Here is a 23,923-nt window from a genome sequence, read left to right on the forward strand (position 1 = left end):
TATTTATCCAGATAATCTTTACCTCAGATTTATCATGAAACCCTGAAGTCAGTACACAGTCATGTTTCTAATGACTTCATATTTTAATAGCATTTTCTATTTTTCAATAATTTAGAAGTTTATTTGTTAGGACAGTGACCATGACTTAAAATTTGTCCTTACTGATTTATAATTTGTGATTATAGAATTAATACAAGCTCATTATAAAACAGCACAGAATTATATACTTTTTTTTTTTTAAAGATTTTATTTATTTATTTGACAGAGAGCACAAGTAGGCAGAGTGGCAGGCAGAGGGAGAGGGAGAAGCAGGCTCTCCGCTGAGCAGGGAGCCGGATGCGGGGCTTGATCCCAGGACCCCAGGATCATGACCTGAGCCGAAGGCAGCCGCTTAACCGACTGAGCCACCCAGGCGCCCCCAGAATTATATACTTTTGAAGGGGAAAGGCTTGCAGAGTCTCATTTTAAATATAACTAGTGTTAACAGACTAGTTCATAATTATTTCTGTATTTGTAATCTTCTTGATTAGTAAAACCTATGATTATATACATATGTGAATATATGTGTATATGGTTGTGTGTGTGTATGCATTTGAAGTATATCACTCCACTCAAATATAACTATACTTTAAAATCTGGTAAGCTAACTAACAAGATAGTTTTAATCTTATTCTTTGATACTTCATTCTAAAAATATTTTGCTGTATTTTATCCTAAGAGGTTATTTTGAATGTACATATATAAACACACTTGTATACCCAGTGTGTAGCCACTGTCCTAACAAGGTAAATCTGTAATAAGAAGAAAGAAATAGGAGAAAGGAGAAATTTTCCTCCTCAGGTAGTCTCTTACTTGATTTCTTACTTGAATTCCCTGTCATAAAAAATTTCAAAGAAGTCATGAAATCTATTTAGAACATGATGCTACAGTGAAACAAATTTTATAAGTGTTCGTTCAACCTATTTCTTTGTTTAAAATTACAGTGAATTTGAAGTTTTCATATAGAAAGTAATTGGGATAGATTTCTGAAGTGACGATCTAGTTAGAATATCTCCTTGCTAATTTGTAGATTTCCAAATAATGAGCAACAGTATTTACTTTGAGGCTTTTAGAATCACCGGAAGATCTAGCTGAAAATAGAGATTCTGATTGATTATGTCTGGGGTGGGGTCTGAGATTCTGAGTTTCTAAGAAATTCACAGGCGTTGCTTATATATTGCTGGTCTATGGACTATACTTTGAATAGGAGGGCTTTACGACAGAAGTCAGCAAACATTTTCTGTAAGGGGCCAAGTGGTGTGCATTTTTAGCTTTGTGGATCATATGGTCTCTCACATAGCCTTAAAGTTGAAATAAGTTGATTTTTAGCACCAAAGCAGCCATAGACAATACCTAAAGGAATGAGTGAGGCCATGTTCCAGTAAAAAGAAACAGGTGCAGGACAAGTGTGTCCTAGTTTGCCAACCCCTGCTTTAGGAGACTACTCTGAAATTAGATGGTGCTTACAAAAGATTTTTAATTTGGGGGCAAAAAATATATATATATTAGGTGGGGTAGGCTTGTCTATTCATATAATTTTAATTGGCTAGTTTTATAGCTGGAAGGGTATGACACACATTTCTAAAAATCACATTTCAATTTTGGAAAACAAGTAACTACTTCATACCTTATTGATAAACTTAATAACTTACTGAATACCTGAGTTTTAATGAATAAATGATGATACTAAAGTAGTAATGAAAGATCAACTAAAGGCTGCCATTTGAATAAGCAGGAAAGCATACAACTTGAGGATGTTTAAAATTATAACAAAATAAAATAAGACAGCTGCTCTAAAGCCCATTGTTATTTATTTTACTCACTTCTTTAGATTGTGAATCCAAAGTGACTTCCTTGCCAAGTTTGGGAAATGTTTTTCAGGGTTAAGAAGTGGAGTGGGAAACATAATTTAGTGGCGAGGAAAATAATTTTAATTGAAATTTTACAATAGGAAAGCCAAAGTAAATACAAATTTTTGTTGTTCAGTTGTTATGAACTATAAGAAAAACTGGCTTCCTTTTACCAGGCCTTGTGTAAAGAAAAAAGTTTGATGTGCCTGTCCTATAAAATTGCAAAATTGTAGAGGTCAAAAGAAAGGTCAAGTAGGAGAGAGAGCCTGGAGCAAAGCTAATGAAATGTTCAAATAGCAGAAGACTTCAAATTCATTCTAAAATAGGGCAAGGCCTGTGGTGTTCCATATAAAGGGAATAATGAGGCAGAGTTGAATCATCCAAACTAAGATCTGAGTAACTAGAGTTCACAACCCTCGTAGTCTGAACTAAAATCTCAGCTAGCACTATCCATCCATGCATCCATCCATCCATTGATCCATCTCCTTTTTTTCCCCCTGTGGCTGTTCCAAATCCTTATCACATCATACTCTTTTCTGTGGGCTCCACTTCCAGTCACAGAAAGGTCATTGTGAGTGAACTTACTGCTTCTTCCATCCCCTTCTCAGGATTATAAACTTACTTTACATACACACCCATTATCCTATTTCTCTTCTCTCAGAGTATTAAGTGTCCTTCCACCTGCCCAAACTTAATTTTACTTCCTTTGCTCTAGATCCTATACCCTGCCCATCCCTGCAATTCCATTTTTCATATATCTTCAGCCTTTCCCTTTGTAGCTAGTCTTCTTGTTAGAATATTTCTAAAACATTCGAGTTTCTCCTCTGGTAGAGAAAAAAAATCCTCATGCCCAGTTCTCCTCTCCACTTCTAAGCGTCTTGGAAGAATAGAGAAGGGGTAGGCCCTGTCTCCACAGTGACTGCATTTGCTAGCAGAGGTATCTTGCAGTTACCCCTACACTAAATTGTTTTCTCCTTGAATTGACTGCAGTCCTCCTAATTACAAAATTTAATGTTCTTTTTTTTTTTTTTTTGAGAGCGCTCCAGTGCGCATGCATGCACACACACATTGGGGAGGGGGTAGCAAAGGGAGAGGGAGAGAGAGAATCCCAAGCAGGCTCTGTGCCCAGCCCAGGGCCCAATGCAGAGCGCAATACAGGGCTTGATCTCACAGCCCTGAGATCATGACCTGAGTTGAAAACAAGAATCGGATGCCCAACAGACTAAACTACCCAGGTGCCCCATGCATTTTTCAATCCATTATTTGAGATGGCTTATGATTCCTCCTCAGAATTCTTTTCTTTCTTAATTTCTATGACACCACTCCCTCCTGTTATCTTTCAGCCTTCTGATCACTACTTCTCACTTGTGGAATCATTTTTTCAGCTGCTACTAGTTGGCTGAAGACTTCCAAGTCTATCTGGCCTGCCTTGAGGCTCTTTCCTGAGAAACGTGCCTTTTGGTTTTTATTTGTATTTCCTGTTGCTTGCTGGGAATTTTTACTTCAGTGTCCTGCAGGCATAATTCAGTTTAGTATATCTAAAATTGACTTCATTATTTCTCACTGCCCACCAGCCTGTTTCTTCTCTTGGCTTCCCAATCGCGGTGAATGATATTTTATCCAGCCAGTAACTCAGGTGAGAAACCTGGCATTGCCTTCAGTTCTTCCTTCTCTCTCAGTAACTCCAGCCAGTCAAGGACACAAAATAAAGGCTGGCATTTATTGTCTCTGTGCTCAATAAATGCTAGGCACTGTAACAAATATTGCTAATGCTATCTTAGTCTTCACAGAAACACTATAGAGAGGAATTGTTATTCTCATTTTAAAGATAAAGAATTAGATTTTCAGGTAAGTTAATGTAGTTTTGTAAGTACTAGAGCCATGATTAAATTCCAGTTGAAAGAGAGTTGGCTTTCCAGATCCTTTACTCTAACCATACTAAACTATTAACCACCTCCATTGTTTTCTTGCTTCTATACATGTTGTTATTTCTTTAGAACTCTAATTTCCTCATACTCAGTTTTAGATCAGGCATTAACTCTTCTGTAGAATCTCTCTTTCTACAAGCCAGACAGCTCCCTTATGTTCCAGTAATGCTGTCTAAAACTTTTAACACTCAGCACATTGTGTCATTAGACTCTTGTCTTTGAAGGCAATACTGAGGACAGTACTGATTCTTGCTCATTTCTCTATCTCCCATATATAATGCCTGATACAGATAATACATTATGTAAATTTTGGTGAAGTAAAAGAATAGAGTATTGAGAAAATTATAAAATAAAGAACTTCAGAGTATAAAGTAAGGGGTGAATGTATGTTGTTCTTTCCTTAACGAGAGACAGCAATTCCTAAGGGAGGGAAGCTTTCTTTTTAAAATTCTAACCCTTATGTCCTAAATAGCACTGGTAAAATTAGTTGGAATACACACATCTTTATTCTCTCCAGCAATTTTTAATAAGTAATTTTTAGGAAAAAGAATACAAAAGAAGTTGTGTCATTTTGTGTTTCTGAAAGGAACATAAAAGGAAATACACTTTGCAAGTAATTGAAATGTAGTGGTGTTTAGTATTTTCCTTCAGATTTTGGGTTTGGTTAAGAACTTTTGATTCCAGATGAGGAACTGATAGTTATTCCAACCAAAGCTCACACAGCTTAAAATTCTTTGGGAATTGGGGATTTCTTGGCCAAGGATAGAACAAAAAATAAAAGGCAGCTCACATGTGTGAAGGGGGAATAAATTAGTACCAACTAGCTCATCCTATCTCCATCTGAGCCAGTCAGACACAGAAACAAATAGCCAGTTGGTTCTTATTGTAGACCCTTAATATAAACTTCTTATTCTGGTAAGCACAGAGAGCTTTCTGCTTAGAGCAAAATTGGTTAGCATTGAAATGACTGTTTCAAATGAGGGGAATTCTGTCATAAAAGCATGTCTTAAATGCGGGAACTTAGGGAGAGGAAATATTGGAATTAATGTGATATAAGAACGAAGATTTCAGTTCAATAGAGTGTAGTCTGGTATGTAGTATAGAAATTCAGTTCAAGGTCAACCAGTGAGTGCTACAGTAAAAACAATAAACAACATGAAACAAGAAAGGAGGCCTGCTAGAACCTGTTGGTCTCTCTCTTAAATAAACAAAGGCAATTTATTTGAAACTTTTGGTAGTGTCTTATTCAGTACCTTAATTTTAATGTGGTTCCTTTTAATTTCCAGAATCATTGAAGTAATTTGAATCTTAAGTTTTATATATATTCCATTCCTATAAAATATAAATAATTAAAATATAATTCTTTTATAACTTATTCACTTTATAAGTTACTATTAAATATCAATATAAATATATTGCTAGAGAGTATGTTTCCAGAGTACAAAATCTGGATGTAAATATTGGAAGTCTAAGTTCTCTAGAGAATTACAAAGGGAAATGATTATGAATTTGTAGGAAGAGGGTAATACCAAGCAGAAATGTACATATACATACACAAACCCATAATTCTTCAGTATCTTTCTTCTATCTACCTCCTGGGTCTATTTGTATAATCTTATTTTTTGTTTTTTTGTTTTGGCTTTGAGATAGGTCTAGTTGTAGGTATTTTGCTTAAAGGAAGGGAGAATGAAATAGAATGTCAAAAGAATTTTTTTTTTTTTATTTTTTTAAATTTATTTATTTTTTTTTTAAAGAATTTTTAAAAATCTCATCTGTAGCCAGCTTTCTTTTCTATATAGGCTAACATTTATTATTTGCTATGTGCCAGACACCTGATTCTCAGCTGTGTAAGGGAAGACTGTATTTTTATTTCCATTTTGGGGAATTGAGTCTCAGAGAGGTCAGACAGTTTCTACCTTCATACCCCTTGTAAGTGGCAAAGCTGACACTCAAACACATATCTGCCTAACTAGAGTTTAAATGCTTAAACACTAACAGGAACCAAATAAGTATTTCATTGCAGGATTCTTTATTATTGGAAAGAAAGTCTTTAGAACCAGAACCAAATAGTATCTTTTTTATAACTTGTATTTTAGGATATGGAATTTGTTCTATTATAACGAGTCTATCTTTGTAACCATATTTTTTCCACTCTTATTTTATTTTTAATTTTATTTGTTTATTTGTCAGAGAGAGAGCACAAGCAGGGGGAGCGGCAGGCAGAGGGAGAAGCAGGCTCCCCACTGAGCAAGGAGCCTGATGCGGGACTCGTCCCAAGACTCTGGGGTCATGACCTGAGCAGAAGGCAGACGTTTAACCAACTGAGCCACACAGGCGTCCCATACTTATATTTTACATACAGTTGACACAAAAGCATTTCGAAGGAATATTAATTTGTTACAGTGTGTTTAGGTATATGGAAAGAATGTGAGTGGCTTGGAAGGAATTTTATCTTGAATTTGTTTTCTTGGTCTCATTGATATTTGAAATAATAATTGTAGCCAATCTCTAAAAATAGTCATGTCATTTTCAGAAGTTCTTTAAGCCTATTTCAGAGACTGTGAATGCTGAAATAAAATGGAAGGTTTTCAAAGTTAAACATTTCCATTAAATAGTGCTATGAGATGATGGGATTTGATTTCTTTGGGTGTGTGTGTGTGTGTGTGTGTGTGTGTGTGTGTGTGTGTGTGTTTTCCACCTATTCAGTAGTATAGTCCAAATTAGAAATCTGTATGGCATGACAAAAATCAGCTTGACAGGGCTAGGTATTATCTACCTACTTTTGTGGGTTTGACAGTATTAATATTAAATGATGCTGAAGTTTTACTTATTCTGGATAGAAATTTTTTTATTTTATATCTGATCAAGTTTCCCATATTATACTTTATTATATAGGATTTAATAATTTTGCTTTGTTGGTCTAAAATATATAATAGAGGAAAGTGTTACCCTTTTATTTTTTTTATTTAAAAAGTCTCTACACCCAACATGGGTTTGAACTCACAATCCCGAGATCAGGAGTTGCATGCTCCATCTACTGAGCCAGCCAGGTGTCCCTGGAAAGTGCTACCCTTGTATCAAGCTTATCATTTTCCTTTTCCATACCTTTCCCTTCATGAAATTATAGAAGAATTAGTGAACAAAAATTGTATATACTCCACCCAATTTTCCCAACCTTTTATTACCATTTGCTTTGCAGTGTGTGACTACTTCAGATCATGAAATAAAAAGTCATGAATGACTTATAACAATAAGAAACATTTTGGAATCCTTAGTAAACCTCATGATAAAACTGAATGAAACAACACACAATAGATGCTTTGGGCCAGTAGGGTTTTTCTTTTTATTTTGTGTAAGACCAGTAGTGCCTTGTCTTATACATGCATGCAAATTAAAATTAAGAAAGAGGGGAATCGGGGGGGGGCTCAGTCGGTTAAGCGTCTGTCTTCTGCTCAGGTCAGAATCTCAGGGTATGGGATCAAGCCCCACGTCAGGCTCCCTGCTCAGCAGGTAGTCTGCTTCTCCCTCTCTCTCTGCCCCTCCCCCCCACTTGTGTGTGCTCTCTCTCAAATAAATAAAATCTTAAAAATAAATAAATAAAATTAAGAAAGAATTTGTAATAGACCATAAGTACCTTCTGAGCCTCACTGAGAGTGAGCCTTTCAAGAACCTACAAACACTAGAATTGCAGGCACTTCCCCCTTTTAATCTTACTCATTTTTTCTTAATATTCATAGAACTTGTGGGATCACAAAATAAAACAAAAGGGCTGAAAGGAAACTGCCTAAAATCACCAGTTCTTTTTACTCTGTGTAAATATAGCGATAGCTCTTTTGAAGATAAGCTGAATCTTGATTTCTCCTACACTGATAAATGAAAAACCATAATTAGGAAAAGGAGGAAGGAACTTGAAATAATTGTCAATTTTGTTCCTTCTGTCTTAAAAATGCCTATTGGTAAAATGTAAAATTTCCATACGTATATTTCCTCACCTCTTCCCCCAGCCCCTATATAACTTATACAAACATAGATCTGTTTCTGGATGCTAAAATCTATTCCAGTGTCTTTTTCTGGTTCTGTTAACTTCTTTTTTTAAAAACTACTTTGTTTTTATGTTATGACTTGATTTCTAGAATTTTTCTTTGCTCCTTTTGCATGTTTACTGTGTGAGATGAACTTAGTACCAAAGTATCATTTTCCCACCAAAATAATTCTGTTGAGCTACTACTGAGATCTCACTGAATTTATAGTTTCTTTCTGAGGTAATTGATATCTTTACAGTCTTGAGTATTCCCAGATTATGGTAGGTTATTTCTCTTTACTCAGATACTCTTTTAATGTCTTTCAGTAAAGTTTTATTTTTAATTGCAATATAATTCACATAACATAAAACCCACCATTTTAAAGCATATAACTCAGTGATTTTTAGTGTATTCTCTGTGTTGTACAATTACCACTCTCTAATTCCAGAACATTTCCATCACTCCAAAATGAAAATCCCATACTTATCAGTTACTCCTCTATCATCCCCTCCTCCAGACCCTAGGAGCCCCTGTTCTACTTTGTCTATGGATTTGCTTATTCTGGACATTTCATGTAAATGGAATCATACAAGTCCCAGAAGTGTGATCTTTTTTGTTTTTTTTAAGATTTTTATTTATATGACAGAGACACAGCAAGAGAGGGAACACAAGCAGGGAGAGTGGGGGAGGGAGAAGCAGGCCTCCCGCGGAGCAGGGAGCCCGATGTGGGGCTCGATCCCAGGACCCCGAGATCATGACCTGAGCCGAAGGCAGACGCTTAATGACTGAGCCACCCAGGCGCCCCAGAAGTGTGGTCTTTAATGTCCGGCTTCTTTCACTTAGTATAGTGGTTTTAAAGTTCATCCATGTTGTAGCCTGTATCAGTACTTCTTTCCTTTTTATGGCTGAATTACATTGCTTTGTATGGATATGCCACATTTTGTTTAATTTATCAGTTGGTGGACGTTTGGTTTGTTTCCACTTTTTAGCTCTTATGAATAATGCTGCTATGAACATTCAGGTGCAAGTTTTTGTGTAAAAACATGTTTTTAGCTTTTGAGTATATACCTGGAATGGAATTGCTGGATCATATGGTAACTCTCTTAACTTTTTGAGGAACTGTCAAACTCTCTTATGCTATACCATTTTATGTTGTACCAGCAATGTGTGAGATTTCTGATTTCTCCGCATCCTCACCAGTAACCTGTTCCTTTCTTTTCTTTTCTGTGTTATAACCATCTTAATGGGTATGAAGTGTTATCTCATTGTGGTTTTGATTTGCATTTTTAGAGTGACTTATGATGTCTAGCATCCTTTCTTGTGCTTGTTGGCCAGTGTATATCTTCTTTGCAGAACTGTCTATCCAAATGCTATGCCCTTCTTTTTTTTTTTTTAATTTTATTTTTAAGATTTTATTTCTTTTTTGACAGAGAGAGACAGCGAGAGAGGGAACACAAGCAGGGGGAGTGGGTGAGGGAGATGCAGGCTTCCTGCTGAGCAGGGAGTCTGATGTGGGGCTTGATCCCAGGACTCTGGGATCATGACCTGAGCTGAAGGCAGATACTTAACGACTGAGCCACCCAGGCATCCTGCTATGCCCTTTTTAAAAATGGATTTTTTGTCTTTTTTTTGAGTCAGAATTTATTTATATCTCAGATAGTAGATCCTTGTTATATATATGATTTGCAAATATTTTCTTCCATTCTATGGGTTGTCTTTTCACTTTATTGATATTGTCCTTTGAAGCACAAAAGTTTTTTAGTATGATGAAATCCAATTTATTTTTTCTTTAGTTGCTTATCTAAGAAATCATTGCTTAATTCAAGATTGTGAAAATTTCTACCTATGCTTCCTTTTAAGAGTTTTGTAGTTTTAGTTATTTCATGTAGGTCTGGTCCATTTTGAGTTAATTTTTGTATATTATATGAGTTAGAGGATCAAATTCATTCTTTTGCATCCAGTTGTCCCAGCACCATTTGTTGAAAAGACTGTTCTTTACCTGCTAAGTGGTCTTTGGTACCTCTGTTGAAAGACTATAGATCTATGAGTTTATTTCTGGCCTCTTAATTCTATTCCAATGTCTGTGTTTGTCCTTATGCCGGTACCATACCATTTGATTACTTTGTGTTAAGTTTTGAAATTGGGAAGTATGAGTTCTCCAGCTTTGTTCTTTTTCAATATTGTTTTGACAGATTTATTGACATATGAATTTTGGGATCAACTTGTCCATATCTGCAGAAAGAGGCAGTTGGAAAGGAAAATTGAGAAATTGTACCAAATTTATAGATCAGTTTAGGGAGTATTGCCATTTTTACAATATTGTTTTCAATTCCATGAACACAGGATATCTTTTTATTTATTTAGATCTTCTTCAGTAAAGTTTTATGATTATCTTCATGTGAGTCTTGCACATTGTAAATTGTGTTTCTAAGATTTTATAATTTTCATTCTAAGGATCTTTTACTTTCAGCATAAAATTTCTTTTTGACTTTTTAAGTTTTTATTTTAATTCCATTTAGTTAACATACAGTGTTACGTTAATTTCAGTTATGTAGCACAAAATTTTTTTAATTGGCTAATGCTGCTGTATAGGAAGTTGTTGATTTTATCAGGGATAAACAAATAGACCCAAAGAATGGAATAGAAAGTTTGAAAACAGACCCAGACATACATGGTTATATGCCTTAGGACAAGGCACCACAGCAATTTAAGGAGGGGGAAAGATGGTCTTTTCAGTAAATTGTGATGAAACAATTGGATATCCATAAGGAATAACAGGAGCATTGGCCACTACCTTATAAATATACAAAAATTTTAGATGAATTATAGACCCAAAAGGTCAAAGGAAGAATAAAGCTTCTCTTAAAAATAGTATATCTTTATAACCTTGGAGTGGTGAAAGATTTATTGAAAAGGCCACAGAAAAGTACTAACCATTAAAAAGAAATAAATTGGACTGTATTTAATAAGAACTTGTTCATCAGAGGATCTTATTAGAGAGTGAAAAGGTAAGCCATAAACCGAAGAAGATATTTGTGATTATTGACAAAGAATTTGTGTATAGAATATGCAAAGAGCTCTGGAAGCCAATAGAAAAATGAGCAAAAGATGAACAGGAATTTCAAAAAAGAGAATATTTGAATGGGCAATAAGTATGTTTGTCATCAGAAAAATAAATATTAAAACCACAACAACAGACCCACTAAAATTAAAAAGACTGATAATACTAAATGTGGGTGACAGTGCGGAACAACTGAAACTCCTACATTGCCAGTAGAAGTGTACAGTAGTCAACTACTTTGGGAAAATGTTTGATGTTTCTACTAAAGTCAAATTTACATTTACCTTATAACCCAGCAATTCCACGCCTAGGGTATACCCAAGGGAAATGAGTGCAGATGTCTCCTACCCAACAAAGATAGGTAGCATCATGTTCATAGTATCTCTGTATATGGGAGCCTCATATTGGAAACAACCCAAATGCTCAGTAGTAGAGTAGAAAAATTTTATTATTTTTATACAGTGGAGTACTAAACTGTAATACAAAAGAACATGCTAATGCTACATACAACAACATGGATGATTCTCACAGACATAATATTGAGCAAAAGAATCCAGACACAGAAGAAAATATATGAAGGCATGTAGATGGGGCAGGTGAAACCACGCATCATGATAACAAGTGGTTATAGTGGTTATCTCAGGATTTTGCAGGGGCGGGGGGAAGGTGGATATTGATGCGGAAGAGGAACAAAGGAGTTTTCTTTGGTACTGGAAATGTTACTTTGTATTTGATCTGGATGGTTGGTACCTGAAGGTATACCATGATAAAAATTGATCTGTATACATGTTAGGCATTTCCACTTTACTGTGTATACTTTAATTTAAAAAGTAACATGCATATATAGAGATTGAGTAAGATAAGTAACATACTTAGTCCTGCTTTTTAATTCAAAACATGCCCTTTACAAGAGATAAGTGAAGGGTGTTGACAAAGGGGAACCAGGATAACTTTGGTTTTCTGCAGTACTTCAAAGATCACAAATAAGTCATAGGAGAAAAAACCTGCCAAGCAGGGGTTGTCTTTCTTCCCCAGAGAGGAAAATAGGAAAATCATGATGAGTATTTTGAAAAGGAGTTTTAAAGCAAGTGATTCCTCAAAGATTTTAAGTCCGTTGCCTAACAGTACATGTGTGACAACTGCTACAGTGTTCCTAGTGGGAATATGGTACATTTGAGATGGTAGAAAGACTAAGAGTCACTTCTCTAGAGCATTTCTTCATTGCCATTAAAATTCCTTGCTTTGCCTGTTCTGTAAGGGTCACTTAACATTTGAGCATGTACATCTCTGTAAAATTCAATTATACATACCTATATTCTAGTTTAGTAAACTGTACTTCAGAGGTTTTTCTATTTTTATGGGAGTCCAAGGTCAAAAACTAGTGAAAGAGAACAATTAACTCCTGAAATTCTGTTCCATGATTAACTTCATTTTGTTAGTATGAATTTAAATGTTCTTGGGTCATTAGTGTTTTTTTATAATGAATGACAGTGCTGATAGAAAACTAATTATAAAATTGAACTGTTCACTAATCAATACATATTTGAGGGAGTTTTTTTTAATCTAGTGTATCTACTTTACTTTATCATATAGTAGATAATATAGTGAAATAGATTAACCCTTAATGGTACACACGAGGCATCTTAAACTAGTCCCTAGGTGAGTGAGGTTGAGTGGAGAATATGAATAATAATAATAGGGGCTATCAGGAAGTATCCGGGCCTTCTGTAATCTCAGGTGAATGCAAAGATGTTATTCTTTGAGGAGTGTATCTTCTTCATTCCCTGCCACAGATCTTTTAGGGCTAGAATCCTTCAAATGTTAATTCAAATCCAAGTACCTCCCTTTCTGTGACCTGTACTTAGGAGGGGAGGAGAAGACATAGGCATGGTGACCTTCAGTCCAGGGGTCTTACTATTAATGACTTTGGGCTCTTATTCCTGCAGTGCACCTCCCTGTATGTCCTCAGTTTGGATTGTTCCAGTGAGGAAAAGATTCTGTTCTTCCTCCGGCACCAATTGGATATTAGCTTCTATTTTTTTTTTTTAGCATGGCTCATCTTTATGAGGATAAGCAAAGAGTATTATTGCAATAGTTAGTGGAGGGAATGTTAAAGAAAATGTAGTAAAATAAGTAAAATTGCTGTAAGATAGAGGAATCAAATGTCACGGGAAATCTGTGCACATAAGCTAGTTGGCACTCATAGTAATCATAAAACAAGAGATGTGTCTTTGCTGATACTTAGGAACTCATTGAAAGCCACTTCAGTTAAGTAACCTATTAAGTTGAGAACTGAAATGTCTATAAAAGACATAATCTGATTTATGACTCACATATGGACAAGTGCTGTTTTTAGTGCTTACAGAAAGAGTAGTTTCTTCATGTAATCTAAAAATGGTACAAACAGGACAAGTACCTGAAATAATACATATTTTTAGTTCTAAGTGAGAACAAGAGACAGGGAAACAGTGCTAATTAATGAAAGAACATGCTTGTAATGTAACAAGATTTATACTGTAGAATTAGGTTATGATAAACTCAGTGACTATGAAGCGCAGTAAAGAAGTTTAAGGGATTAAATTGAACATTTTGCTCTAATGAAACTGAAAAATTATATTTGATAACCAGGACAGTTTTTGACAGAGAACTTAAGGTCACTCTATTCACTAATCCTGTAAATGTCCAATATTCTCTTTTAATATGTGTAAAATATTAGGGAAACATATTTTTAGGTTGTAAGCATTTTCAATAAAAATTGATGGTGTTTTGTTATACCAAATTACATTTTCCTTTTTTCATTTGTTTTTTTCCCCCTAGGAAACTGACTGGACATTCTTTCCACATGGGCTATAGCATGGCAATTTTGAATGGCATTGTTGCTGCTCTTACTGTAGCATGGTGCCTCATGTAAACCCACACCGAAGCAGTATTTTTGGCAAAACTTAGTCATGATTGCTTTGTAATAACAGGGAAGAACATCATTTCATCATTTGTCTACTCAGAAGACCAAGAAACCTGCTGTTATGTGGTTCAGATATGTCATATCATCGTCATTATGGAGGACCTTCTTTTTTTTTTGTAAATGGAGGACCTTCGTAAGCACCATTCTAGAACTTAGGCATTGAGAATATCTGAGTATTAAGTTTCAAGTAATTTCTTAAAAATGTGAGATGTTTACCTCGTCTTTTTACTTTTGTGTGCATTGTCCTTATAAATTATAGAAACATTTTAATGGAATTCAAACGTGAAAACTTGAATATGGGATGCTATGTATAATACTACATTTTTGCTAAGAAATACTAGTCGACTGTTTAAATGAGATAGAAATACTTCTTATTTATTCATGATATTAGAAAAGCAAACAATGCCTACTACTTCGACATTTTATAGAAGCTACTTTGAAATCAGAATATTTAGTTTTCAATAGTCATAATCAACGGAAGGTGCATTTATATTTTTTAATGGTATAATTCCTTATGTGTTTTTTTATATATTTTCCTACTACATATTGAATTTGTATGTTTTTTAAATAGCTACATCTAGACAAATGTATATGTTATTTTTTAGCTGGTGGAAAGCTAATACCTACCATTTTAAATAAGTATTTTGTTTTTTTTTTTTAAAGCAAAAAAAAAACCCCACAAAAAACAAACACATTGATCTGAGTTTAAAATTAAGTAAACCTATTTTAGCAAAAAAGTCTGATAAAAAGTAAATTACTTAAGCCATTAAAATATTTGAGAAAGTTGAAGTTGTTCATTATTTGTTTCCACATTTGCAAATATTTGTCTTCGTGTGTATATGATTACTCGAACGGAACTGATACTATTTTGTTTTTAATAAATAATAGATCTGAAATTTTTATATTTAGAAATGCTTGAACTACTTTGTTTTTAATCTCAACGATTTAGTTACCAAAATGGAAAAGGTATTTTGATAGTGTATATGTTTCATAATTTTCGTATTTAAATATTCTTCTACAATTGTGGTGTTTGTTTTTGTTTTCATAGTCATTAAGCTTAATTGTTCCTACTTCTTTTCTAAATACCTGTTTAGAAAGTCTCTTCAATTTTAGAAAGATGAGCTATTTAAAATGCCGTTTACCCTGGCCATAGAAAAATTTCTATTAGGAAAGCATTGTGTAGCAAAACTACTTATTCAGGCTGAATGGGAAATGAGTATGTGCAGTGTGTTCCTGTTAGGTGCTAAGTGTTGTTACTAGTAAATGATTTAATGATATTTCTAAAAGTCTTAACACATTTTTGCTACTCAGAAACCTTTCATTGGAAATGACAAATGCTGCTCCAATTTAAATTATCTGAAGTGGTTAGATTAATATGGGGGGAGGGGGGTGTGTGTGTGTATACACTTAATATCCATATACAAATCCCATGGCTTAAAGTATTCCTTCCAAAGTGGTCGAAATGAATTTATTTTCACTCTCTGTCTTTCTCCTCACCCTCTCCCAGCTCTTCCATTGCAATTGAACATACAGGTAACAAAATTAGTTTTCCTTCTCTCCACCCTTCCAAACCTTCCTCCCACCCCACACAATTTGGATAGCTCCTTCCAGATTCTTTGTGTTCTATGACTAAGAAAAATATTACAGTACACCCTCTATATGTAGGTATCTATAAGATATTATATGTATATATAATATAAATACATATAGAAGTATATCTGTAAGATAGTTCTTCTGGACTAGCACTCCTCTTTCTTGGGAAGTTCCTCTCTCCAGTTCATCATAGGTTCCAAATATAAACCATCCTACTTCCATAGCAGAGTGATTGATAAGGATAGGTATGTAACCAAAGCTAGGTCAGTCCTAGCTTCTCATCTCTCTGTGCCAGTGACCCCTGGCCAACAGGGGTGCCAGAAAGATTGGATTTCAGTGAAGACCTCTTCCTGGCTTACAGAGAACTGTCTTCTTCTCATTATATCCTTACTTGGTGGAGAGAGGGCCAGCTATCTTCCTCTTATAATGATACTAATTTCATCATGGGGCCTTCACCCTCATGACCTAATTACCTCCCAGAGCACTACCCCCTAGTACTATCTTATTGGGGCTTAGAGTTTCAACAAATGAATTTGGGGAGGGGATAAACCTGCAGTCCATAACAATATCCAATATCAAAAGTAGGTTCTTCGAAAAGATAGATTTCTAGTAAAACATTTTAAAAGAGATTTTCTGTATTTGTCTATTTTTCCATTTCTGCTCTGTTCTTGATTGTATCAGGGCCCTATATTGCAAGCAACAGAAACCATCTGGCTAACTTAAGGAAAAGAGAATTTAATGGGATATCCAGTCGCTCTCAGAACTGGTGGGCAGGAACCAGGAGAGTACTAGAGGAGAAAAGTACTCAAGGAGGAAGCAAAGGGACTGTTTGATAGTGGGAACAGCCTGGTCAGGATGATCTAATGAATCATTCCTGTCATTTGTTCTTGCTGCTTGCAAGATCAGCTAAGGGTTTGGAGTCCTTGGAGAGAGTGCCCAATTGGCCAAGATTGGGTTATGTGCCTACTCTTTTGGCTTCTGTAATTGAGGGTAGCATCTGGGATTCTTTGGGGATGGGTGAACGGGTAGTGACAAAGACAAATGTTCACTACACTTCACTCTTGGCTGTTCAATTTCCACACATATACTATTCCTTTTATACTTAAATTTCCAAATGTACTCATGCCTAACAATGCAGCTACATTTACTACATCCAAGGCCAAGGCCTTCATGTTCATTTTTCTAGTTGTACCACATTCTCATTGATGTTCTGCAAATTACACTGAACAGTGTGTGTGTGTGTGTGTGTGTGTGTGTGTGTGTGTGTGTGTGTGTGTTTTAGAAGCATGAGTGGGGAAGGGCAGAAGGAAAGGGAGAGAGAGAATCTTAAGCAGGTTCCACGCCCAGCACGGAGCCTGATGTGGGGCTTGATCTCATGACCTGAGCTGAAATCATGAGTCAGACACTCAACCAACTGAGCCACCCAGGCGCCCCCTGAACAGTCATTTTAATACTAACACAGACAGCAGGAAGAGATGGGAAATTTGTTTAAATACATGTTATGTATGACAGCAAGAAAATACAGGTGGGAGTTACTGTTTTATTTAAGAACCAGATCATGAGACTTTACTTCTGCATCTGTTCTTTTACTTTTGTCTTGGCTGCTACCTTGACCAATTAGGTTTCTTCCCTAATACAGTGACCAAGTTTGTTTTAGACAGGACTAAGCTCTTGTTTCTTTTACCACCAAATATGGTAATACAAGAACACACCTCAGAGAATCTTCAGTTTTCCCTCTATACTCTTCCCTGTTCTTACATGTGACAGCAACTGTATTATAACGTTAAAACACCCCAACTAACATGGCAACCCTCTTTTTTGCCAGATTACCTAGTGGCATAAAGAATCCAAAATTACCATGTGGCAGTTTGAACTTCCAGTTATTTTCAACTAATTTCTTTTGAACTCTTAAATACTAAAATCTTTAAAAACAGTAGGGTCTAGAGTAGGAAGGAACAAAAAGCAAAAACTTTATGAGAGGGTAATTGGGTGTAATAGTGAGAGGCTTCTTAGTTCTTGGAGCTTATATAGGAACAGGAGAAATAGCATTAGAAATCAGTTGTTGGATATAAATATATACTGCATTCAGAAAGACCCCAACTTTAAGTGCTGTCTCTGGGTTGGCTTCATAAGTCTTCAAGAGCTTTATCTTACCTCTTCTGTGTAATTAGTTCCTTGGCCAGAGCAATGTTGTGTGGTAATCCATGATAATGTATAAATTATTTAGTAAATCCATAAATGGTGGTGCTGCCAGAAGTATCACAGATAAGCAAAAAGACCATAACGTCTACCAATGAGGACAAAACTAAAACATTGCTTCTTCTAATGGGATTAGTTGGCTACCAGGTAGCTGGCTGACACCCCCCCTGCCGCCAACATACCAGTAGAAGGGGTCTTGGCAAAGAGAAGTGGAGGAGGTAGGCAAGGTGAGGGAGGAGAGGGAGCAGTAGTCAGAAAAGCCTCTGAAAGTGTGGTTCTGTTTGTGTACTCCATCCCTGTCATCCTGGCACTTTGTTTATACTCTCATTTAGCACCAGCTTGACGAGATACCAACATTTACAGAAGAGGTGGTCTTGTCTACCTAATTATTCAGAGCCTCGTTCACAGTGAGGGCTTTGCTGTATTAACATAGCTCAGAAATATTCTCACATTCTGGATCCATTTTAAGAGATCCATCTATATACCCCTTCCAACCTTTCTTAAGTTGACACCAGTCCTTTTCCAAGCCCCTGAGAATCCAGCCAAACCCCATGTTCACTTTCCATGAATGTATATGATCTTATTTTATACCATATCTCTTCAGGCCAAGGAGACAAAATGAACTACTCAAAGCTCTGCTCCGTAGGAGCACTTCCCTTTCTCGCCCTTTGCTGCGACCCATGAACAGGGGGTTTAATGCTCCCCACCACCTTGTTTGTGACAGGTAGTAATGTAACACACAGAACCACTTCTAAGTCAAGCTTGAATTTTTTTCCAACATCAGTTATCCATATGGAGCTCTCATGAGGCCATAGTTGTGAATTGAATGAAAGAGGCAGCATGGCAGGGGAGCGTACTGGGAATGTGATCACTCAACTACTCATGCCTTTAGGACTGGCTCAGGACACTTTTCCTGAATGATAGAACTCAAAGGATGCACTTAGGTCAGTGATTCTCAACTGAGGGCAATTTTGCTTCTCAGAGGTAAAATTTAGCAATTTAATATTTAACAAGGTTTAGAGACGTTTTTGATTGTCACAATTGCAGGGTGCTCCAGGCAACTAGTTGATAAGAAGCCAGGGATGCTGCTAAACATACACAATGCTCAGGACAGCTCCCCACAAGAAAAAATAATTTGAGCCAATCAATAGTGCCAAGGTTGAGAATCTCTGATTTATATTTATGTCTAGATGAGTTGGATAACATCTTGTTCAGAATGGACCCAGGGTCAGGGTTACCTGGAGTTCAGAGATGAGGTGTTCATTCTCCAAAAAGCCAGATAGAATGAGCTGTTTCTCAAGAGCAAAGAGTTATTAGCCTAAGAGGACTTGTCTCGGTGCCAGTACCCATTGGACCTCTGGCTGCCAAGGTCTGTCACAGACACTAGTCATTAACTGCAATGACCTTGTATATTACTAAAGTTTCCCACATAATACTACTTCCAGTCAAAGAATTCACTTAAAAAATCCACCCACAAAACATTTTCTTCGCATCTCTATATGCTGCCTGTTTTGTACTGACAGGAGAAAGGCTTCAATAAAGATTATATACAACAATGCTATTGTTGAATGGGAAGCTGAGACCACATTTGGCCATTTCAAGTTCTTTAAAGCACTGGGCACTGACAAAATGGGTGTTAAGGTGCTGGAGTGGTTGATAATCCACCAAGGGGAAATCAAGTTACTGCTACACAGTGAGTATGGACAAAACCCCAGAGGCCCTGAGTTGCTTCCTTCTTAGACTCTCAAGTTAGAAGTTCTCAACAACCTTACATAGACAGGAGCTCAAATTCCTCAGGAATGAGGTTTTAGTTACCCCACTGGATAAAAAACCTATACCTGTTAGGAATTCTGGCTTAGGGGAGCCTGGGTAGCTCAGTTGGTTAAGCGGCTGCCTTTGGCTCGGGTTGTGATCCCAGGGTCCTGGGATCAAGTCCCGCATCGAGCTTCCTGCTCAGTGGAGAGCCTGCTTCTTCCTCTCTCTGCCTGCCTCTCTGCCTCTGTGCTCTCTATTGCTCTGCCAAATAAAATCTTTAAAAAAAAAAAGAATTCTGGCTGAAAGTCAAGGGAACATGGAATAGATAATGGACAAAATTAATTCATAAATACTATCTAGGGTTTCATGACCAGTTTCAAAAACAAGAGCCATATAGCCTCTACCTATATTCCTTTCTATGGCATGTGTGTATTTTAACCAAATTTAGCTTTTTTCTGTTTCTTACATTGTTGTAAATAGGATTTTTGACATTGGCTAACTGCAATGTAGTGCATAGATTGCAGAATATTGTGAATGGTACTGCTATAGAACTGAGGAGGAAGGGACATTCCTGAGATCCTGGATATGGAACTTAATATAGTAACCTATGAGACTTGATTGCCTTCGTGTGAGGAACGGTTCATTCTCAGTTGAGTGAGAAATGGTTGTACTATGTTAGGTGGGACAATTTTTTAAAGAAGTATAATCATGGGAAATTGTGGCTATGTGTATATTGGACAGGCAAAGGAGTGGACACTAGTGGGTATTTTGTCATTGACCGCTTAGCCCCACAACCCATTTTTATTTTGGGAGAATTCCTTGTTACGTGTTTGTGGGAGGCAAGGCTCCACATTACATTAGAGAAGGCTGAGATTAGATATTTTCTTTCTCTCAAACTGGTTAGTATGTAACCTTGGTGCCCACCACTTGTATGCTCCTGCACAAGTTTTGAGTTGTGATGAATGACACAATAACAGAAAGCTTAGAAATACAGTTGTACCGTTCTGTGACAGTGACAATGGTTTCCAGCAGTGTTCAGCAGTGATTGGGCTAGTAATAGAATTCTAACCAGGCTGTTTTGAAGCTTATCTTAGCTATAATCTCTGCTACCAAGCTTTCCTTGGTTTCTGTCATTTTTTGATCCTGGTTTTTGGCCTTTCCCTCAGTTCTGTGAGCTACTCCCTAATCTTACAATAAAATTACTTAATTCTTACCTAGCTAAAATTAGATTCTGATGTTTAAGATCAAGAACTAAGAATTCATCATATATCAACTTTTCACCACTACCTGTCCACAAAGCTTCTTTTAAAAACTTTGTTCTACAGTGATTTCTGCCACCTGGATTCATTGCTTTTACTAGTAATTTTAAAAACTATTGTATACTCTCCAGCCTTATTATTTTATAATGACTCATCCTCCTAAAGAGTCTTTTAGACTCTTTTTAATCAATACTTAGGCTGAAGCTTACACATAGCAGGTGCTCAGTAATTGTTTATGACATTTATTGAACATTTAATCTGCATAGAATTACAAAGTGGTGTAAGGAAAAATGAAAAATAATTTTCGAAGAATTGACCTCAGATCTTGTGTAGTTTACATAAATAAACACTAAGAAAAACTACAAACACATGAGTGTTTCCTACACTGGTAAAAAAAAATCTTTGTATATACTGAAATTTAAAAATATATATATAAGAAAGGCTAAAAGGAATGTATAAGTGTGATTTTTAAAATATATTCTTGGATTTTCTTTAGAGCTGACCATTTGCCCTGCCATTGGATTTAGCAGATAAGTGGTATAATTAAAGGATATTCAAAATGTAACTTATTTAGATTTTCATAAATTAAAATATCAGAACCAGACTCCATAGTAAAGTAGTCTTAGATATTAAGTCACTGGGATAATGACCTAAATTATACAAAACTCTAGGTCATTGCTCTGAGTAAAGAGGTATCTAGCAATACAAGATGGTTTGTCAAACATCAGTGCTTAGAATGGTAATATTATTTTTACTTATAATCTGAAGAGGTTGTGTACAACAAAATTTCCAAATTCACAATGATACTGAACTCTCCTACTGGAATTTGGAAGAAACTCTGTAAGAATAGCCCAGAAAGACATACAAATAGGCAGAACCATGACATATTTGGTAGTGGACATCTTGATTACATTATGGGAAAAAGGGAACCTGAGTGGCGCAGTTGGTTAAGTGCCCAACTCTTGGTTTCGGCTCAGGTCATGATCTCAGGGTCATGAGATCAAGACCCGAGACCGGCTCTGCAGTCAGCATGGAGTCCACTTGAGATTCTCTCTTCCTCTCCCTCTGCCCCTCCCACTCATGCACGCTCTTGCTTTCTATAAAATAAATAAATAAATCTTTAAAAAGAAAAATTATGGGGAAAAAAATCCAAATGTGTATGTAAGGGACCGCCAGGAAAAGTGTTACAAACAAATTGAAATACATACTTTGAATTAAACTTCTGGCCTCTACTACTCAAGAAAAAGTCAGAAATGTTTCAAACCCGTGCTGAAAAGACGGACCAAAATTGAGTGTAAGAAGTCCTCAGTTTAAAAAGTTTAAGCTTAAAAATGTGTGTGTGTGGCCTGAGCGTGGCGGGGGGGAGGTTAGTCGCTAGCGGTTTATGAAGTCATAAAGGAATAGAATTTAAATGGATGTGTGCAAATTCCCAATATATAAAAATAATAAAGGATCTTAGAGCTCATGTGATAGTTTTAGAAGGAAAAAATTCCTCAGTGCCTTGCAAACTTAGGAGATAGAGTTTCTGCCTATAGATAGTGCGGGCTAAAAATCTAGGTAGCTTTGGGAAAGGTTAATAATACCATGAATGATGAGTGGTGCAGTTTTCGAAGGTAGAATGCTTCAGGGATATAATTAATTTTCTGGGAAAAGTTCTGGAAAGTAACCAAGAGTTGTTTTGTGTTACCACTATGGAAGAGCACTGAACTGCATGGAAATTGCTGACATTTACCCTGGTAGCCTTTTCTTTCCAGCAAAACTTCATAATACTGTTGTCTTGACACCTCTTCTGGTACCATACTCCCTGTCTCTCTGTCTCTCCTCAGAAATCAACATTGTTTTACACTTACTTACATGGATTTACTGCTGAGATGAGCCCATCTTGGACTCACTGAAATCATATTTTCCTTCTCTTTAGAGAAGACCGCAAGGCCAACCACTTAGTGGCTTTGCGTCAGCCCCAGAATGGACCTGGACAATCAGTTCAGTAGAATATGTCAGGGAAGATATGAATTCCTTTTTTCTTTTTTAAGGTTTTATTTGTTTGAGAGAGAGAGAGAGAGAGCAGGGGGAGGGGGAGGGAAAGAAGCAGCCTCCCCACTGAGCAGGGAGCCTAACGCGGGGCTCAATCCCAGGACCTTGAGATCATGAACAGAGCTGAAGGCAGACGCTTAACCAGCTGAGCCATCCAGGCACCCTGAAGATATGAATTCCTAAGAGCAGTGCAAAATTAAAAACAAAATCCTGACTTCTCACTCCCCACCTCCCAACTTTTGTAGGTGTTGGCTTTGCTGCTGAAAGTTTAGCCTTTTTTTTTTTTTAACTACCATTTTAAATTCTGTCAGCACAATTTATGTATCAAAAAGGTAGGACTTTATGTATCTGTATTTTAGCTAGATACTGAGAAAGTAATTACTACTTCTAGGCAAGTTATAATCATTTATAATTCTTAGTGCTGTACAAATCTGCCTAAGGTGGAAGTCAGTATGCTGAATCTAAAAGTGTAATGAGAGTATAATTTTCCATTTTACATTAAATACAACTAGGGCTTACATTGTTGGATGTTACAAGTTCATATTGATATAAAATATAGAGTACATGACATTTATTTTACATCAGTTTTTATATAAAATTGCACTTTCAGATTGAGCAAATTTCCATTTGTATTCAGGTTTGGAGAAACAATTAAAATGAGAATCATACTTTTAAGTGTACTATAGGCATCCAATAAGAAAAATTTCATAAAGCTGATAGGATAGTTTTATTTTTTATTGTCTTTATTTTTTTATTTTCATTTTTTAAAGATTTTATTTATTTGAGAGAGAGAAAGCATGAGCATGGGGCAGGGGGAGGAGGTGCAGAGGGAGAGGGAGAAGCAAACTCCCTGCAGAGCGGGGAGTCCTGTGCAGGGTTCGATCCCAGGACCCTGAGATCGGGACCTGAGCCAAAGGCAAACGCTTAACCAACTGAGACACCCAGGTGCCCCTTTTTAAATTGTTTTTAAAGACTTATTTATTTATTTTAGAGAGCTGGTGCGGTGCGAGTGGAGGGAGGGGGGCAGAGGGAGAGAATCTTCAAGCAGACTCCCTGCTGATCTAGGAGCAGGAGGCAGGGCTCAATCTCAGGACCCAGAAGCTCATGACCCATGAGATCACAACCTGAGCCAAAATGAAGAGTCAGATACTTAACCGACTGAGCCACCCATGTGCCCCATGATAGATTGTTTTTAGATTGAAGGACCCACCAGAGTGAATC

General features: G+C 36.4%; 1 protein-coding gene across 2 annotated transcripts in view; it reads left to right on the forward strand.

Annotated features, from left to right (window-relative positions):
• The window catches only part of ARL6IP6 (ARF like GTPase 6 interacting protein 6), a 35,749-nt gene extending 20,987 nt beyond the window's left edge, over window positions 1-14,762 (forward strand). For both annotated transcript variants that reach the window (XM_078070804.1, XM_036085447.2), the window contains one exon: window positions 13,718-14,762. In XM_078070804.1, the coding sequence (XP_077926930.1) occupies window positions 13,718-13,811 (94 nt within the window). In that variant the 3' untranslated portion in view covers window positions 13,812-14,762. The remainder of the gene's footprint in view (window positions 1-13,717) is intronic.
• Window positions 14,763-23,923: the final 9,161 nt, after the last annotated feature.

Source organism: Halichoerus grypus, chromosome 4 (assembly GCF_964656455.1).
Source record: "Halichoerus grypus chromosome 4, mHalGry1.hap1.1, whole genome shotgun sequence".
NCBI lineage: Eukaryota > Metazoa > Chordata > Mammalia > Carnivora > Phocidae > Halichoerus > Halichoerus grypus.